Source organism: Triticum dicoccoides, chromosome 3A (assembly GCF_002162155.2).
Source record: "Triticum dicoccoides isolate Atlit2015 ecotype Zavitan chromosome 3A, WEW_v2.0, whole genome shotgun sequence".
Lineage (NCBI taxonomy): Eukaryota > Viridiplantae > Streptophyta > Magnoliopsida > Poales > Poaceae > Triticum > Triticum dicoccoides.
Window position 1 is genome coordinate 724,899,390 of NC_041384.1, and position 14,747 is coordinate 724,914,136.

Here is a 14,747-nt window from a genome sequence, read left to right on the forward strand (position 1 = left end):
CACCTAACAACGCATCTTCACAGACCAAGAACTACGAGTTCACCCCTTTCATTCTGGGTTGACGGAGGGATCGTACCATTCGAGCCTTTTTCATGCTTTTCCCGGCAGAAGTTGAGAGAGAGTTGCACCTCTTTATAAGGTGAGCTCTTCTACCACTTTGTATGAGCATGAGAAGAGGAGACCTACATGCGCGCTCCTCCTCCTCCTCGCTCACCTCGCCACGCCACGCCACGCCTCATCACGCTGCGCCGCGCCACGCGGCCGCATCGTATGGTTTCTCACCAATGTTCCAGATAATTGCGCCGCCAAGCAAGTCTTCTCCATCCCTCCCATCGGCATGCACCGGGAGAAGGGACAGCAGGCCTCTAGAACCCCGCCTCTCGTGATCCTGTACGGGAGAGGGGCGATCAGGTTTTTGGGGAGCGCACTCGCACGACTACTGGCAGCGACGACTTTGCAAATGATGACTTCTTCCCCGACTTCGGCAACCTCTTCCTCGACGACATGGGCGACAACGTCAACACCGGCGGTGCTGCTCCCGCTGCATCGTATGTGATTCTATCCTTCATGTTCGAGATCGTGGTAGAATTCATGTTTCTAGTATGTGCCCTAGATGTGATCTGCTCATCTACTATGCTAGTCGGCATGATTAGTTCAATCTCTGCTACTGTAGTCATGATTTATCTTTTGTTTATTCGGATTAAATCTTGTAGTAATTTGCTCATATTTCCAACAATCCAAAAACTTGATTATAAGCAATTTACTCCGAGTGGTTTTACTGCGCATCTGAAGCCGCCTACCTTTAAGGGGGCGCAATATAAGAGGTGGCGCACAAGAGCAGTCTACTGGTTTCAAACAATGGGTTGCTATGACGCCACCAAAGGCAAGCCTGAGGGTGATCTTAATCCAGCACAGTTGGAAGCATTTGAGAAGATCGATACTCTCTTTAAAGGCTCTCTTCTGAGTGTTCTTGATGACTCCACTGTGGATTCGTATATGTCGTTTGACAACGGCAAGGACATGTGGGCTGCGCTCGAGGCCAAGTTTGCTACCTCGGACGCTGGCAGTGAGTTGTACGTCATGGAGCAATTCTATGACTACAAGATGACTGATGAGCGCTCTGTTGTACAGCAGGCTCATGAGATACAGTCGCTAGCAAAAGAACTTGAGTACTTCAAGTGTGTGTTTCCGGACAAATTTGTTGCCGGAGGCATCATTGCCAAGCTTCCACCTTCGTGGAACAATTTTGCTACTTCCCTGAAACACAAGAGACAGGAGTTTTCCGTTGCAGAACTCTTTGGTACTCTTGATGTTGAAGAGAAGGCGAGAGAAAAGGACACACTTGCTCGAGTTGCTGAGGGAGATTCTAGTGCCCACATGGTACAGAAGAAGAACTCCCAGCCCAACAAATTCAAAAACAACAAGAACAAAACTCAGGGCAAAGGCAAGTTTGATACAAAGAACAAGCCATCACATTCTACCAACTTCAAGAAGAATTCTCATAAGAAAGGCAAGTTTGCCATGTCTACGGTGATCCTAATCACTGGGCTCCGAAGTGTCCTAACCGCTTTGAGGAGCGCGAACATGAGAAGAGCGGCAAGTCCGCTAATGTTGTCATCGGTGATACCGATATGAAGGATTCTGGGTACGGTATTCTTCCTACCATCCTTTCAGTATTTCAATCTCCTGATTGGTTAATTGACACCAGTGCCAATGTATATGTTTGTGCTGATGCCTCCATGTTTTCTTATTACCAGGTCACAGGGGCTTCTCCCGTGCTGATGGGGAACAGGTCACATGCCATCATTCGAGGTGTTGGTACGGTCGATCTGAAGTTTACTTCGGGAAAGACCGTGCGTCTGAAGAACGTTCATCATGTGCCGTCCATCAATAAAAATCTCGTAAGCGATACCGTTTATGTCGAGATGGTTTTAAGTTGGTTTTTGAATCCAATAAAGTTGTAATTTCTAAGTATGGACAATTTGTTGGAAAAGGCTATGAGAGCGGAGGCTTGTTCCGCCTGTCTTTGTCAGATATTTGCACTAAAGTTATTAATAATGTTTGCCACAATAATGAGTCTGATATTTGGCATTCACGACTTTGTTTCATTAACTTTGGTTGCATGACACGGCTAGCCAATATGAATTTAATTCTGAAAATTTCTACTGTCAAAGGCTCTAAGTGTCAAGTATGTGTGCAAGCTAAGCAACCTCGCAAGTCCCATAAGACTGCAGAGGCAAGAGACTTGGCGCCACTAGAGCTTATACATTCTGATCTTTGTGAGATGAATGGCGTGTTGACAAAAGGTGGAAAGAGATACTTCATGACGTTGATTGATGACTCCACTAGATATTGTTATGTGTATCTTCTGAAATCTAAAGATGAGGCTTTAACTTTCTTCAAAAACTATAAAGCTGAGGTAGAGAACCAACTTGATCGGAAAATTAAATGGCTTAGGTTCGATCATGGTGGAGAGTATTTTTCCAATGAATTTGATCTGTTTTGTGCGGAACATGGTATAATCCATGAGAGGACGCCTCCCTACTCACCTCAGTCAAATGGGGTAGACGAAAGAAAGAATCGAACTCTAACTGATATGGTTAACACCATGTTAGACACATCGGGTCTTTCCAAGGAATGGTGGGGGGAGGCGCTAATGACTGCGTGTCATGTCCTAAACCAAGTTCCCACAAAGCATAAGACCATGACCCCATTTGAGGAATGGGAAAGGAAAAGATTGAAACTCTCTTACCTACGTACTAGGGGTTGTTTGGCGAAAGTCAATATACCAATTCCCAAGAAGCGCAAGCTTGGACCAAAAACCGTGGATTGTGTTCTTCTGGGCTATGCTTTTCATGGCATCGGCTATAGATTTTTGATAATAAAATCTGAGGTATCCGACATGCATGTTGGTATGATTATGGAGTTGAATGATGCAACTTTCTTTGAGGACATATTTCCTATGAAGGATATGTCGAGTTCATCAAATCAGAAGATACCTACTCCATCTAGTGAGGAATTCGGTGTAATTCCTGAACCCACCATTGCGATGGAACACGTTGAGAATCCTATTGAGGGTAACAATGGAACTCCTGTGAGGAGTAAGAGACAGAGGACTGTAAAGTCCTTTGGGGATGATTTCATTGTGTACCTCGTGGATGACACACCCAGGACTATTTCAGAAGTCTATGCATCTCCTGATGCTGACTACTGGAAGGAAGTTGTATGTAGCGAGATGGATTCCATCTTAGCTAACGGAACCTGGGAGATCACTGACCGTCCTTATGGGTGCAAACCTGTAGGATGTAAGTGGGTGTTCAAGAAGAAGCTTAGACCTGATGGTACGATTGAAAAGTACAAGGCACGGCTTGTGGCTAAGGGTTATACCCAGAAAGTGAAGGAAATATGCCCTAGAGGCAATAATAAAGTTATTATTTATTTCCTTATAATCATGATAAATGTTTATTATTCATGCTAGAATTATATTAACCGGAAACATAATACATGTGTGAATACATAGACAAACAAAGTGTCACTAGTATGCCTCTACTTGACTAGCTCGTTAATAAAAGATGGTTATGTTTCCTAACCATGAACAATGAGTTGTTATTTGATTAACGGGATCACATCATTAAGAGAATGATCTGATTGACATGACCCATTCCATTAGCTTAGCACCCGATCGTTTAGTATGTTGCTATTGCTTTCTTCATGACTTATACATGTTCCTATAACTATGAGATTATGCAACTCCCGTTTACCGGAGGAACACTTTGGGTACTACCAAACGTCACAACGTAACTGGGTGATTATAAAGGAGTACTACAGGTGTCTCCAAAGGTACATGTTGGGTTGGCGTATTTCGAGATTAGGATTTGTCACTCCGATTGTCGGAGAGGTATCTCTGGGCCCTCTCGGTAATGTACATCACATAAGCCTTGCAAGCATTACAACTAATATGTTAGTTGTGAGATGATGTATTACGGAATGAGTAAAGAGACTTGCCGGTAACGAGATTGAACTAGGTATTGGATACCGACGATCGAATCTCGGGCAAGTAACATACCGATGACAAAGGGAACAACGTATGTTGTTATGCGGTCTGACCGATAAAGATCTTCGTAGAATATGTAGGAGCCAATATGGGCATCTAGGTCCCGCTATTGGTTATTGACCGGAGACGTGTCTCGGTCATGTCTACATTGTTCTCGAACCCGTAGGGTCCGCACGCTTAAGGTTACGATGACAGTTATATTATGAGTTTATGCACTTTGATGTATCGAAGGTTGTTCGGAGTCCCGGATGTGATCACGGACATGACGAGGAGTCTCTAAATGGTCGAGACGTAAAGATTGATATATTGGAAGCCTATGTTTGGATATCGGAAGTGTTCCGGGTGAAATCGGGATTTTACCGGAGTACCGGGAAGGTTACCAGAACCCCCCGGGAGCTATATGGGCCTTAGTGGGCTTTAGTGGAACGGAGAAAGGGGCAGCCCAAGGTGGCTGCGCGCCTCCCCCCTCCCCTAGTCCTTTAGGACTAGGAGAGGTGGCCGGCCCCCTTCTCTCTCTTTCCCCCTCGGGGAATCCTAGTCCAACTAGGATTGGGGGGGAGTCCTACTCCCGGAAGGAGTAGGACTCCTCCTGCGCCCTCCTCCTGGCCGGCGCCCCCCTCCCCCTTGGCTCCTTTATATACTGAGGCAGAGGCACCCCAGAAACACACAATTGATCCACGTGATCTATTCCTTAGCCATGTGCGGTGCCCCCAGCCACCATATTCCTCGATAATACTGTAGCAGAGTTTAGGCGAAGCCCTGCTGCTGTAGTACATCAAGATCGTCACCACGTCGTCGTGCTGACGGAACTCTTCCCCGACACTTTGCTGGATCGAAGTCCGGGGATTGTCATCGAGCTGAACGTGTGCTCGAACTCGGAGGTGCCGTAGTTTCAGTGCTTGATCGGTGGGATCGTGAAGACGTACGACTACTTCCTCTACGTTGTGTCAACGCTTCCGCAGTCGGTCTGCGTGGGTACGTAGACAACACTCTCCCCTCTCGTTGCTATGCATCACCATGATCTTGCGTGTGCGTAGGATTTTTTTTTTGAAATTACTACGAAACCCTACAGAAAGAAGGTGAAGACTTCTTTGATACTTACTCACCAGTGGCTAGACTGACCACAATTCGGGTGCTACTATCATTGGCTACCTCACATGGTCTTCTCGTTCATCAAATGGACGTTAAGACGGCTTTCCTCAATGGAGAGTTAAAGGAGGAAATTTATATGGATCAGCCAGATGGTTTTGTAGTACCTGGTCAGGAAGGAAAGGTGTGCAAGTTATTAAAGTCTTTATATGGCCTTAAACAAGCTCCTAAGTAGTGGCATGAGAAGTTCGAAAGAACATTAACTGCCACCGGCTTTGTAGTAAACGATGGTGACAAGTGTGTGTACTATCGCCATGGTGGGGCGAAGGAGTTATTCTTTGTCTGTATGTCGACGACATATTGATCTTTGGAACCAAACTTGATTTAATCAAGGAGGTTAAGGATTTCTTATCTCGCTGTTTTGAGATGAAGGATCTAGGAGTAGCTGATGTTATCTTAAACAACAAGCTGTTGAGAGATGAGAATGGTGGGATCACACTACTTCAGTCTCACTATGTGGAAAGGTCTTGAGTCGTTTTGGGTATAGTGACTGCACGCCTTCTCCAACTCCATATGATGCTAGTGTGTTGCTTCGAAAGAATCGACGAATTGCTAGAGATCAACTGAGATATTCTCAGATTATTGGCTCGCTTATGTATTTGGCGAGTGCCACGAGGCCTGACATCTCGTTTGCTGTGAGCAAGCTGAGTCGGTTTGTGTCAAAACCGGGAGATGATCATTGGCATGCGCTTGAGAGAGTTATGCGCTATTTGAAAGACACCGCGAGCTATGGGATTCACTACACCGGGTATCCAAGGGTACTGGAGGGTTATAGTGACTCAAACTGGATATCTGATGCTGATGAGATTAAGGACACAAGTGGTTATGTTTTTACACTTGGTCGTGGCGCTATTTCCTGGAAGTCTTGCAAGCAGACCATCTTAACGAGGTCAACTATGGAAGCAGAACTCACAGCATTAGACACTGCCACTGTTGAAGCGGAGTGGCTTCGTGAGCTCTTGATGAATTTACCTATGGTTGAAAAATCAATACCCCCTATCCTGATGAACTGTGATAATCAAACTATGATCGTCAAGATAAACAGTTCTAAGGACAATATGAAGTCCTCAAGGCATGTGAAGAGGAGACTAAAATCTGTCAGAAAATTGAGGAACTCCGGAGTTATTACGTTGGATTATATCCAAACATCGAAAAACTTGGCAGATCCCTTTACAAAGGGTCTATCACGTAACGTGATAGATAATGCATCGATGGAGATGGGTCTGAGACCCACCGCATGAGTTGTCCATAGTGGTAACCCACTCTATGTGATCGGAGATCCCGTGAAGTAGAAGTGGGAGACAAGCTGTTGGTCAGCTGGGAGGAGAGTATCCCTATATTAACTATCCCACTCTGTGAATATGCAATACTCTCCTGATCTGTATGGCAGGTTGATACTTATCTTAATGTGTTCCAAGTGGTTTATTCGGGTAAGCAGAGATGTTGTCCTACAGAACATCTTCTGAGGAACACACCTATATGAATTTGACTGTTAACGTCGCAGTCTGTGAGAATTGGGTGTTCTCTAATAAATTCATGAAAAGGCCCTGGAGTACGACGTATATGCTCCACCCGTGGGGAAGCCTTGCGGCAGCGCAGTATCGGTCAAGAATTTGTGTGAAACTAGTCTCGCAGAAAACTTGTAGTTCAAGGCATAGTCCACTATTCAAGTTGTGATCTAGTTGTAGTTCAAGGCACAGTCTCCACTAAGCACCGGTATATAAACAATGTTTTGAAACTAAATGATGAGATGTGCCAATGAGACTTTGTGAGAGATTGTTGGAATTTTGCTAGTAGGCCTTTGGCCCAAAGGCCAACTAAAATTCTGAAATTCTCTTGGCCCATTCATGCACACATGTGAGTGGAGTGAGTGAAACTAAAGTTTAGTCCCGCCCTATCTCTCGAGCACAGGTTGAGGTCTGTCCTCAATGAGAAAATGGAGCACCTAACAACGCATCTTCACAGACCAAGAACTACGAGATCACCCCTTTCATTCTGGGGTGATGGAGGGATCGTACCATTCGAGCCTTTTTTAATGCTTTTCCCGGCGGAAGATGAGAGAGAGTTGCACCTCTTTATAAGGTGAGCTCTTCTACCACTTGTATGAGCATGAGAAGAGGAGACCTACACGCGCGCTCCTCCTCCTCCTCGCTCACCTCGCCACGCCACGCCACGCCTTGTCACGCCGCGCCGCGCCATGCGGCCGCATCGTATGGTTTCTCACCACCGTTCCAGATCATTGCGCCGCCAAGCAAGTCTTCTCCATCCCTCCTATCGGCGTGCACCGGGAGAAGGGACAGCAGGCCTCCGGAACCCCGCCTCTCATGATCCTGTACGGGAGAGTGGCGATCAGGTTTTTGGAAAGCGCACTCGCGCGACTGCTGGCAGCGACGACTTCGCGAACAATGACTTCTTCCCCAACCTCGGCAACCTCATCCTCGACGACATGGGCGACAACGTCAACGCCGGCGGTGCTGCTCCCGCTGCATCGTATGTGATTCTATCTTTCCTGTTCGAGATCGTGGTAGAATTCATGTTTCTAGTATGTGCCCTAGATGTGATCTGCTCATCTGCTATGCTAGTTCGCATGATTAGTTCAATCTTTGCTACTGTAGTCATGATTTATCTTTTGTTTATTCGGATTAAATCTCGTAGTAATTTGCTCATATTTTTAACATTTGGTGTGGTGGAGCGGGAGGAGGGAGGAGACGGAGGAGCGAAGCTCTAGCGTTGTGCAGTGTACTACTGTGGGTAGTGTTGACTAAAGCGTGACTTTTCCATATGAGGAGAAGGTGAGGCGTGCTGGAGAAGGCGCCGCCGTCACGTCAACGCCAACGTGGCACTGACCAACAGCCGCCATATATGGAGGGTGGGGTCCGCGCGTTGATTGATACCGTGGGGTCAGGGGCGCGGCGGCTAGAAAAAAAGAACTAGCTTATTTACAATGAGGTAAGAGCCGCCAGATTCGCTACTTTACAATGAGGTAAAAAAAAGAACTAGCTTCTTTAAAAAAATGAAAACTTTTGCATTTTTGTGTCCCGAGAAAATGTTGAAAATAGTGCACATATGCTTTATATGGAGGTGTAGTATGTGCTTGTGAATTTCTTTCAAATATATATTTTACGTATGTGGTGTACACGAAAAATACAAATACGTGGATTAGAAAACGCTTACTTTTTTTGGGTTTTTTTTTGCCACAATTTTTTCCTGTAGCCCACAAATCAGAAAAGTTATTATTTAATAAAAATGTGAAGATATATAGAGAACACATTTATTTGTCCGTTCTAGCTCCCATAATTAGATGTCATATACACTCATTAACGATACCATCCATTCCAAATAATCTGAATGTATAAGTCAAATTTCTCTATATTTGACCAAAATTTATAGAAAAATATGTTACTATATGCACCGGCAAATATGTCGTAGACAAATACTTTTTTTTATGATGAACATAATAAAACTAACTAGATTGTTGTAGATGTCTGATGCAATGTTAATTGTCGCTGACTTAGTGCAAATTAAGTACAATTAATATAAATCAAGGGGAGTACGTAATAAAGTTTGACTTTAAGACACAATCAAAAAAGTTTTGGGTTAATGGAAAACTAGAAGTTGAATTAATTCATAACAAAAGGAGTAACAAACAACGGCCAGCAGCTCCCTTCGCTGGACTTTTTGCACAGTCAGACAAAGACACGATAGATGTTCCTGAGCAGAGCACACCGGATGGTCTTCATATCTTCAGAAAATAATTTCCAAGTGGAGATGCAGAGAGCCAACAATACCAGCAAACTAATCCCACTTGAAACCAGAACGGTCATTACTTGTTAGGCATGCATGTTTCCAGCAAAATTCAGAAACTAATCCCAAATCAAACAAAAGGCAAATGTGCGTTCACTTTAAACCCCAGGATGCCGCCGAAGCCAAGGATAACTGGAGTAGGACGCATTCATGTCAAATGCTACACACCACTCCTGCATCTAAACAGTTATAGGTTTACTGGAAATGATCTAGCCGCCTGACCATTAAGGGACCAAAATAACATCATGTCCACTTAGGTACTCCCAGCAGATTCAGCGTCTGATGTCCTCCACTTGAGTACTTCCAGCATCTTCTTGGGCGCGCTTTCTCTTGAGCTTGCTCCTGTCCACTCGCCATTGGTTCTGGACGTAAGCGACGACTTCTTCCAGGGTCGCTTTCCGGTCCTCCTTGTAGTTCCACAGCTCGCTGAAAGGATAGCGCCCATTGGGATTGTGTTTGTTGACTTCGAGCAGAGCCTTTGTCACCAAGTCACAGATCTGCTCGCCGTGTTCTTCCTTCAGAGCCCGGAGCTTCTCGTCGTCCTCACACAGAATTTCCTACAACAGAGCACGTACTGTTAGACGGACGGCATTTTTTCCAAGCCAAACAAACTATTCAAAGCTTCAAAGCTTGCATTTCATGGATATGCCAAGCTTGCTGTTACTTTCATGTAACGGGTGCCTGCAATTTGGATGTGATCCTACCACAGTAGGGACACAACATTTGAGGAAAACAATGTCACATGTGTTATGATTATCTTGAGATATGCATACTCCATTAGTATGGCTATCATTGCAGAGAGTTATGGAAATTACACAAGTGTTCCAAGTCAGTGGTAGGTGTTACAGAAAGTTCAGGAACAACAACTCTTCCAGATAGTGGCAGAGCTTAAAATGAACTAGTACTATATTGTACTTAAAAGAGAACTGAATGTTTCAGTGTTATATAAACTTAAACCAATCTATTAAACAATTCAAATCTGCATGTGGTAAAGAACATTTGGAGCATACCATGAAAAAGGCCCTGTTTGATAGCAAAGTATTTTCTAAGCATTTTGAGAATACTGTAGTTTTTGAGATTATTATAGTTTTATTTACAATGAGTTGTTTGATTGCCGCTAAAACTGTTGTTTTAATATTGTAGTATTCGACAAACTACAGTTTTTTCTCTGTATAATAAAAAGAACCCCAGACCTGTTTTTAAAAAACAGAGAAGGCGAAAAGAAGGGCTGGCGTCGTTATCCTTCCGCACTCTCCTCAACAACTCGCTACTTGCTCTGGCCTCATTCCCACGCCGCCGCCCTGTCGTCTTTGGAGAAATCTCCCTCGGCGGCCATGGGGAAGCAAAGAGACGGCTGCTCTGTTGTCGTCGGCCGCCACACCCCACATGATTTGTCTGAAATCTAACAGTCATACCATAGCGATTTTGCTGTTTTTCATTCAGACAATTCAGATTCAGGTATCCCTGTTCAAACCATACCACAACAAACTACACCTGGTACTTTTAGCACGGGGTGGGGGCTAGAGGCGAGTGCATGGAACGTTGGCTCAGCTAGGCTCAGCCGGCGGGAAGGAGTGAGGGGGGCATATGAGCTGGTTATTTCTTCCTCCGGGCTCCTGATGGCATGGCCCGTATGTTAGCTAGCTGAGCATGTTGATCAGCTCCGGCCAGCAGGCGTGTGCTTGCACTGCTAACGGCTAGGTAGCTGAGTGTTTGAATGCATCAATATTGTGTTTTCCGGCAACAACCAAACAGGCCACAGTAATCTCAATACTTCAACATACTTTGGTATGTCAAAACTGTGGTATCTTGTACCCACTGACAAAAATATTGTGGTTATTCTCTTCTATTTTGTATATTAATTAAGAAAATCTGGGAGTAAATTAAACTAAGCTCCTCGAGTTTCCACCAGAGTTTATTAAGGAATACATGTACTACAGAAATGCTTGCAAAGCCGAAAGTCTACCGTGAAACCACTAACACACAATATTAGAGAAAGCAAATTGTGTAGTAGCAACAGTAAAGAGATATATACCATTTCTTTTCCATCAAGCATGATAGCTTGAAAAGGGTGCTATTTTGGATTTCTTATCTCATTCTCCCATTTTTCACAAAATAAGGCAGCATGATAACTTGATTCAGCAGGTTCTGACAATTTCTGGTTGAAAGCTTTTTCAAGTGATTCCAGGTTAAGCATGCCCATCTTTTTGATGCCTATAGATGTTCGGCCAGTTGTAAGATCCTGGAAGCCCTGTAGAGCATGCAACAGGTCAGAAGGAGAATGGATTTCAGCTGTTATGCAAAATCATCAACAGTAACACATCACCATCTCATGGACAGGTGCTCAGTCAATGAGGTAACTTACACGTATCAGTGCCTTCCGAGCAAGCTGTAACTCATCATTGGATTGTCTTTCCTTGGTAATCAAAGTCCGGACAATTGATTCCACTCTGTCATATTTTTCTTGCAGCTCCTCACTCTGTTCAGCCATTTTCTTCTTTGATTGAGAGTCTTCACCTTGCATAGGTTTCACTGCTTCCAATTTGCTCTGCAGCTGCTTCGTTTCCAACTCAAGCTTCTGCTTGGCATTCAGTTCCTGCTCTAACATGTGAAATAATAGAGCGACTTGTTTCTCCTTCTGCATTATCAGTACAGATAAACACTCAGATCAATAAGCTTCTCAAAACAAAAATTGCAAAAACAAGTTATGAGCCCTCTATACGGTATTATTTGATAACAGAATATCAGGTGAAAAACTGCTGATATGCAAAAGAAGCAAAATGCAATCAAACATCCTACGCAGACCCCAAAAAAGAGAGAAAGAAAAGAAAACAAACTTCCATAATTCCAGGAGATATTCAATAGCAGAAGCAAGGTATCAGTATCACACACCTGTTCTTTCTCTTCCTCATACTTCCTTTCTTGGGAGATACTTTTTGAAGCTAGTTCATCCAGCTTCTTGGATGCTAAGTCAAGATCAAACATCTTGCACTTCAGTTCCAAACGAAGCTTTTTATTCTTATCACGAATCCTCTGATAACATCTACAAGAAAGCTCCTGAGCCTTGTGGAATACTGATACAAGCGTTCATTTTGAAAGGCGATTAAACACGTGAAAGCTCAAAGTGTGAGCACAAGAATGCATACATGCTTATAACCAAACCATATCAGTGCATATAATGGTGTAAATAGCAAAAGATCATCCCAAACCTTCGTCGTAGAACTCCTGTGTTTGCTCCGACATCCTGTCAACACGTTAAATATGGTTATTGTTTTTTTTTTGACGAAAAACAATCGAGAACGCTGATTTTATTTCATTAAGAGAAAGGCCGAGTTACAAGTTTACATAGACGAAGTTAGATATATAGATCTAAACTGCAGTTTTTGTCAGCGACAAGAATGTGCCAAGATGGCAGTTGTGCCTCCGTACTGCAGTTTTTGTGCTACATTCGTGACTTGACAGATTGCAACATTTTCGACTTATTACTACTATATAGAGGCATGGTCTTACTTGACCATTTCCCAGAGAAAAGTGACAAATTTGGGATTAATTTAGAGCTTGGTAAGCAAATGCTTGTATCCAAGCAAATATCTCCCAAATCAGAGTGCCAACTACCAAAAAGTTTCAGCTAATGTGGCGCCTATGGCTGAAAATAACCGATTAAATCGGAAGGCCATATACAAAGGCAAATGCATGCATACAGTTCACCCTATGTTGTTCATATGAGAACAACATCCAACCCGCAGAAACAGAGGTGGTGAAGGTGAAGTAACTAACATCCACTGCAAACACAAGAACGTCGACTAATTCCAGCCATTTCAGCCCAACAACAGTAGGCACACGGATCTGAGCGCTAAAATCCGTAAGTAAAGCATGCATTTTACGGCGAAAGGCCGCGGCCATACCAAAGCGCAACAAGGCATGGATCTGCAAGACTGCAATGAACTGAACTAATAATGCAGCAACCCATGTACAGAGACAATAAATGGGTGCGTTTCTTCCGAGCATCCAGCTAGGCCGTACAAAATCCTCGAGCCAAGGAAAGGAACCACATAGCTCCGTCCGCTACGGAAATTGGTAAACCCTCGCGGATCTGGACGGAACTGAACGGCGGAGCCTTGCCGTCCGCTCGATGACCGTCGGAGAGAGAGAGAACCGGCACCACACTACTGAACGACCCGCGCCCTCCGCCGCCGTCCTCTCGCGCAGAGGGGGGCGGCCGGTCTGTACATGTACATTCATCCACCCGCGCCGCACGGGACACCCGAATGCAACACCCAGCGAACGCTCCGCGGATCGTAGCAAAGTAGGGGCGTGCGGGAAGGGAGCCTAACCTCGCGAGGTCGATCGCCGACGACGGCGGTGGTCGGTGGTGGGCGGACGAGGGTTTTTGCTTCCCCCGTTTTCCCCTTTCGCGCGGTTGGGCTGTGGCTGTGCCTGTGCTGCCACACACACTCTGCTTTGTTTAATAGGTGGTATGTGAAAAAATGAGCGAAGGTGACGCAACTGGACCAGATACCATGGGCTTAGCAAAGCCCGGTCTGGAAATGCCAAGCCTGAGCCTGGCCTGGACTAAAACACATGAACGGTAATATTTTAACTTTTGATAAAAAAAAGGTAATATTTTTAGTTAAGTTGATTACTTTTTGGTTTCAAAAATATTGTTATATATAAATTTTGATAAAACACTGGTTCTTACCCTGTTTGGGCTTTTCTGGTCTTTGGCTGAAAAAACTAAGCACGAGCTCATCCCAAATATTTGGTTCATGCTCGGGTTTAGACACGAGAGCTATATCTCACATCAAGCGGGACAAAACAATCTCTCACTGAAGGGCTCTCCCTGCTTGCTACAGTACTGGGCTAGGCCCATTCATTCGATCAATCGTGTTTTCTTCCCTTCAGTGTTTTCTTTCATTTTTTCTCCCTTTGTTTTCTTTTATTTTTTCTTAGATTTTCTCTATTTCTTCATCGGTTTACTTTGATTTTTTTACCTTTTCATTGATATCCCATGATTTTTTTTGTTTTTCATTGGTTTTCTTAGTTATACTTCAGTTTCTATATTTTAAAAGTTTTCTTTGTGTCTCTTTTTTTCATTTTAGTTGGGTTCTATATTTTTTTGTTTCTTCATTTTTCAGTTACATGTCCTACATTTTTGTTAAATACATGTTATTGAACACTTCTTCAGTTACACGTTCAACATTTTCTAAATACATTTTAATCATTTTTAATATATGGTAAACAATTTTTGAATGCTTGCTCACCTTTTTTTTTCAAATTCTTGATTAATATTTTTAAATACATGATCAAAAGTTTCATCATTTTTTTATTGCATGATCAATATTTTTTCTATACACGTTTAACATTTGTCAAATGCTTGATCAATATTTTTCAAATAATCGCTCAATTGTTTTTTGAAATGTTTCATTAACATTTTTATAAACATGATCAAAATATTTTCATTTTTATATACATTTAACATTTTTCAAATGTTTGATAAAGATATTCCAAATACGTGCTCCACATTTTGTCAAAAGCTTGATTAACATTTTTTTATATAATGATTAAAATATTTCATAATTTTTTTAATTCATGGTCAACCCTTTTTTCTTTACACATTTAACATTTTTCGAATGCTTGATCAATATGTTTCAAATACTCGCTCAACATTTTTTCAAATGTTTCATCAACATTTTTATAGACATGATCAATATATTTTATTATTTTGTAATTATATGGTCAA

The 14,747-nt window shown here is 43.2% G+C and overlaps 1 protein-coding gene across 1 annotated transcript; it reads right to left on the reverse strand.

The window, feature by feature from the left end:
• Positions 1-8,933: 8,933 nt before the first annotated feature.
• On the reverse strand, positions 8,934-13,431 carry LOC119273498 (factor of DNA methylation 1-like). The gene is made up of 6 exons (XM_037554644.1): positions 13,342-13,431; positions 12,217-12,251; positions 11,900-12,081; positions 11,373-11,645; positions 11,043-11,258; positions 8,934-9,564 (listed from the first exon to the last, which is right to left on the reverse strand). Exons 2-5 carry the CDS (start codon positions 12,248-12,250, stop codon positions 11,082-11,084), a joined length of 666 nt encoding a protein of 221 aa, XP_037410541.1. The 5' UTR covers position 12,251; positions 13,342-13,431; the 3' UTR covers positions 8,934-9,564; positions 11,043-11,081.
• Between the last annotated feature and the right edge of the window lie 1,316 nt (positions 13,432-14,747).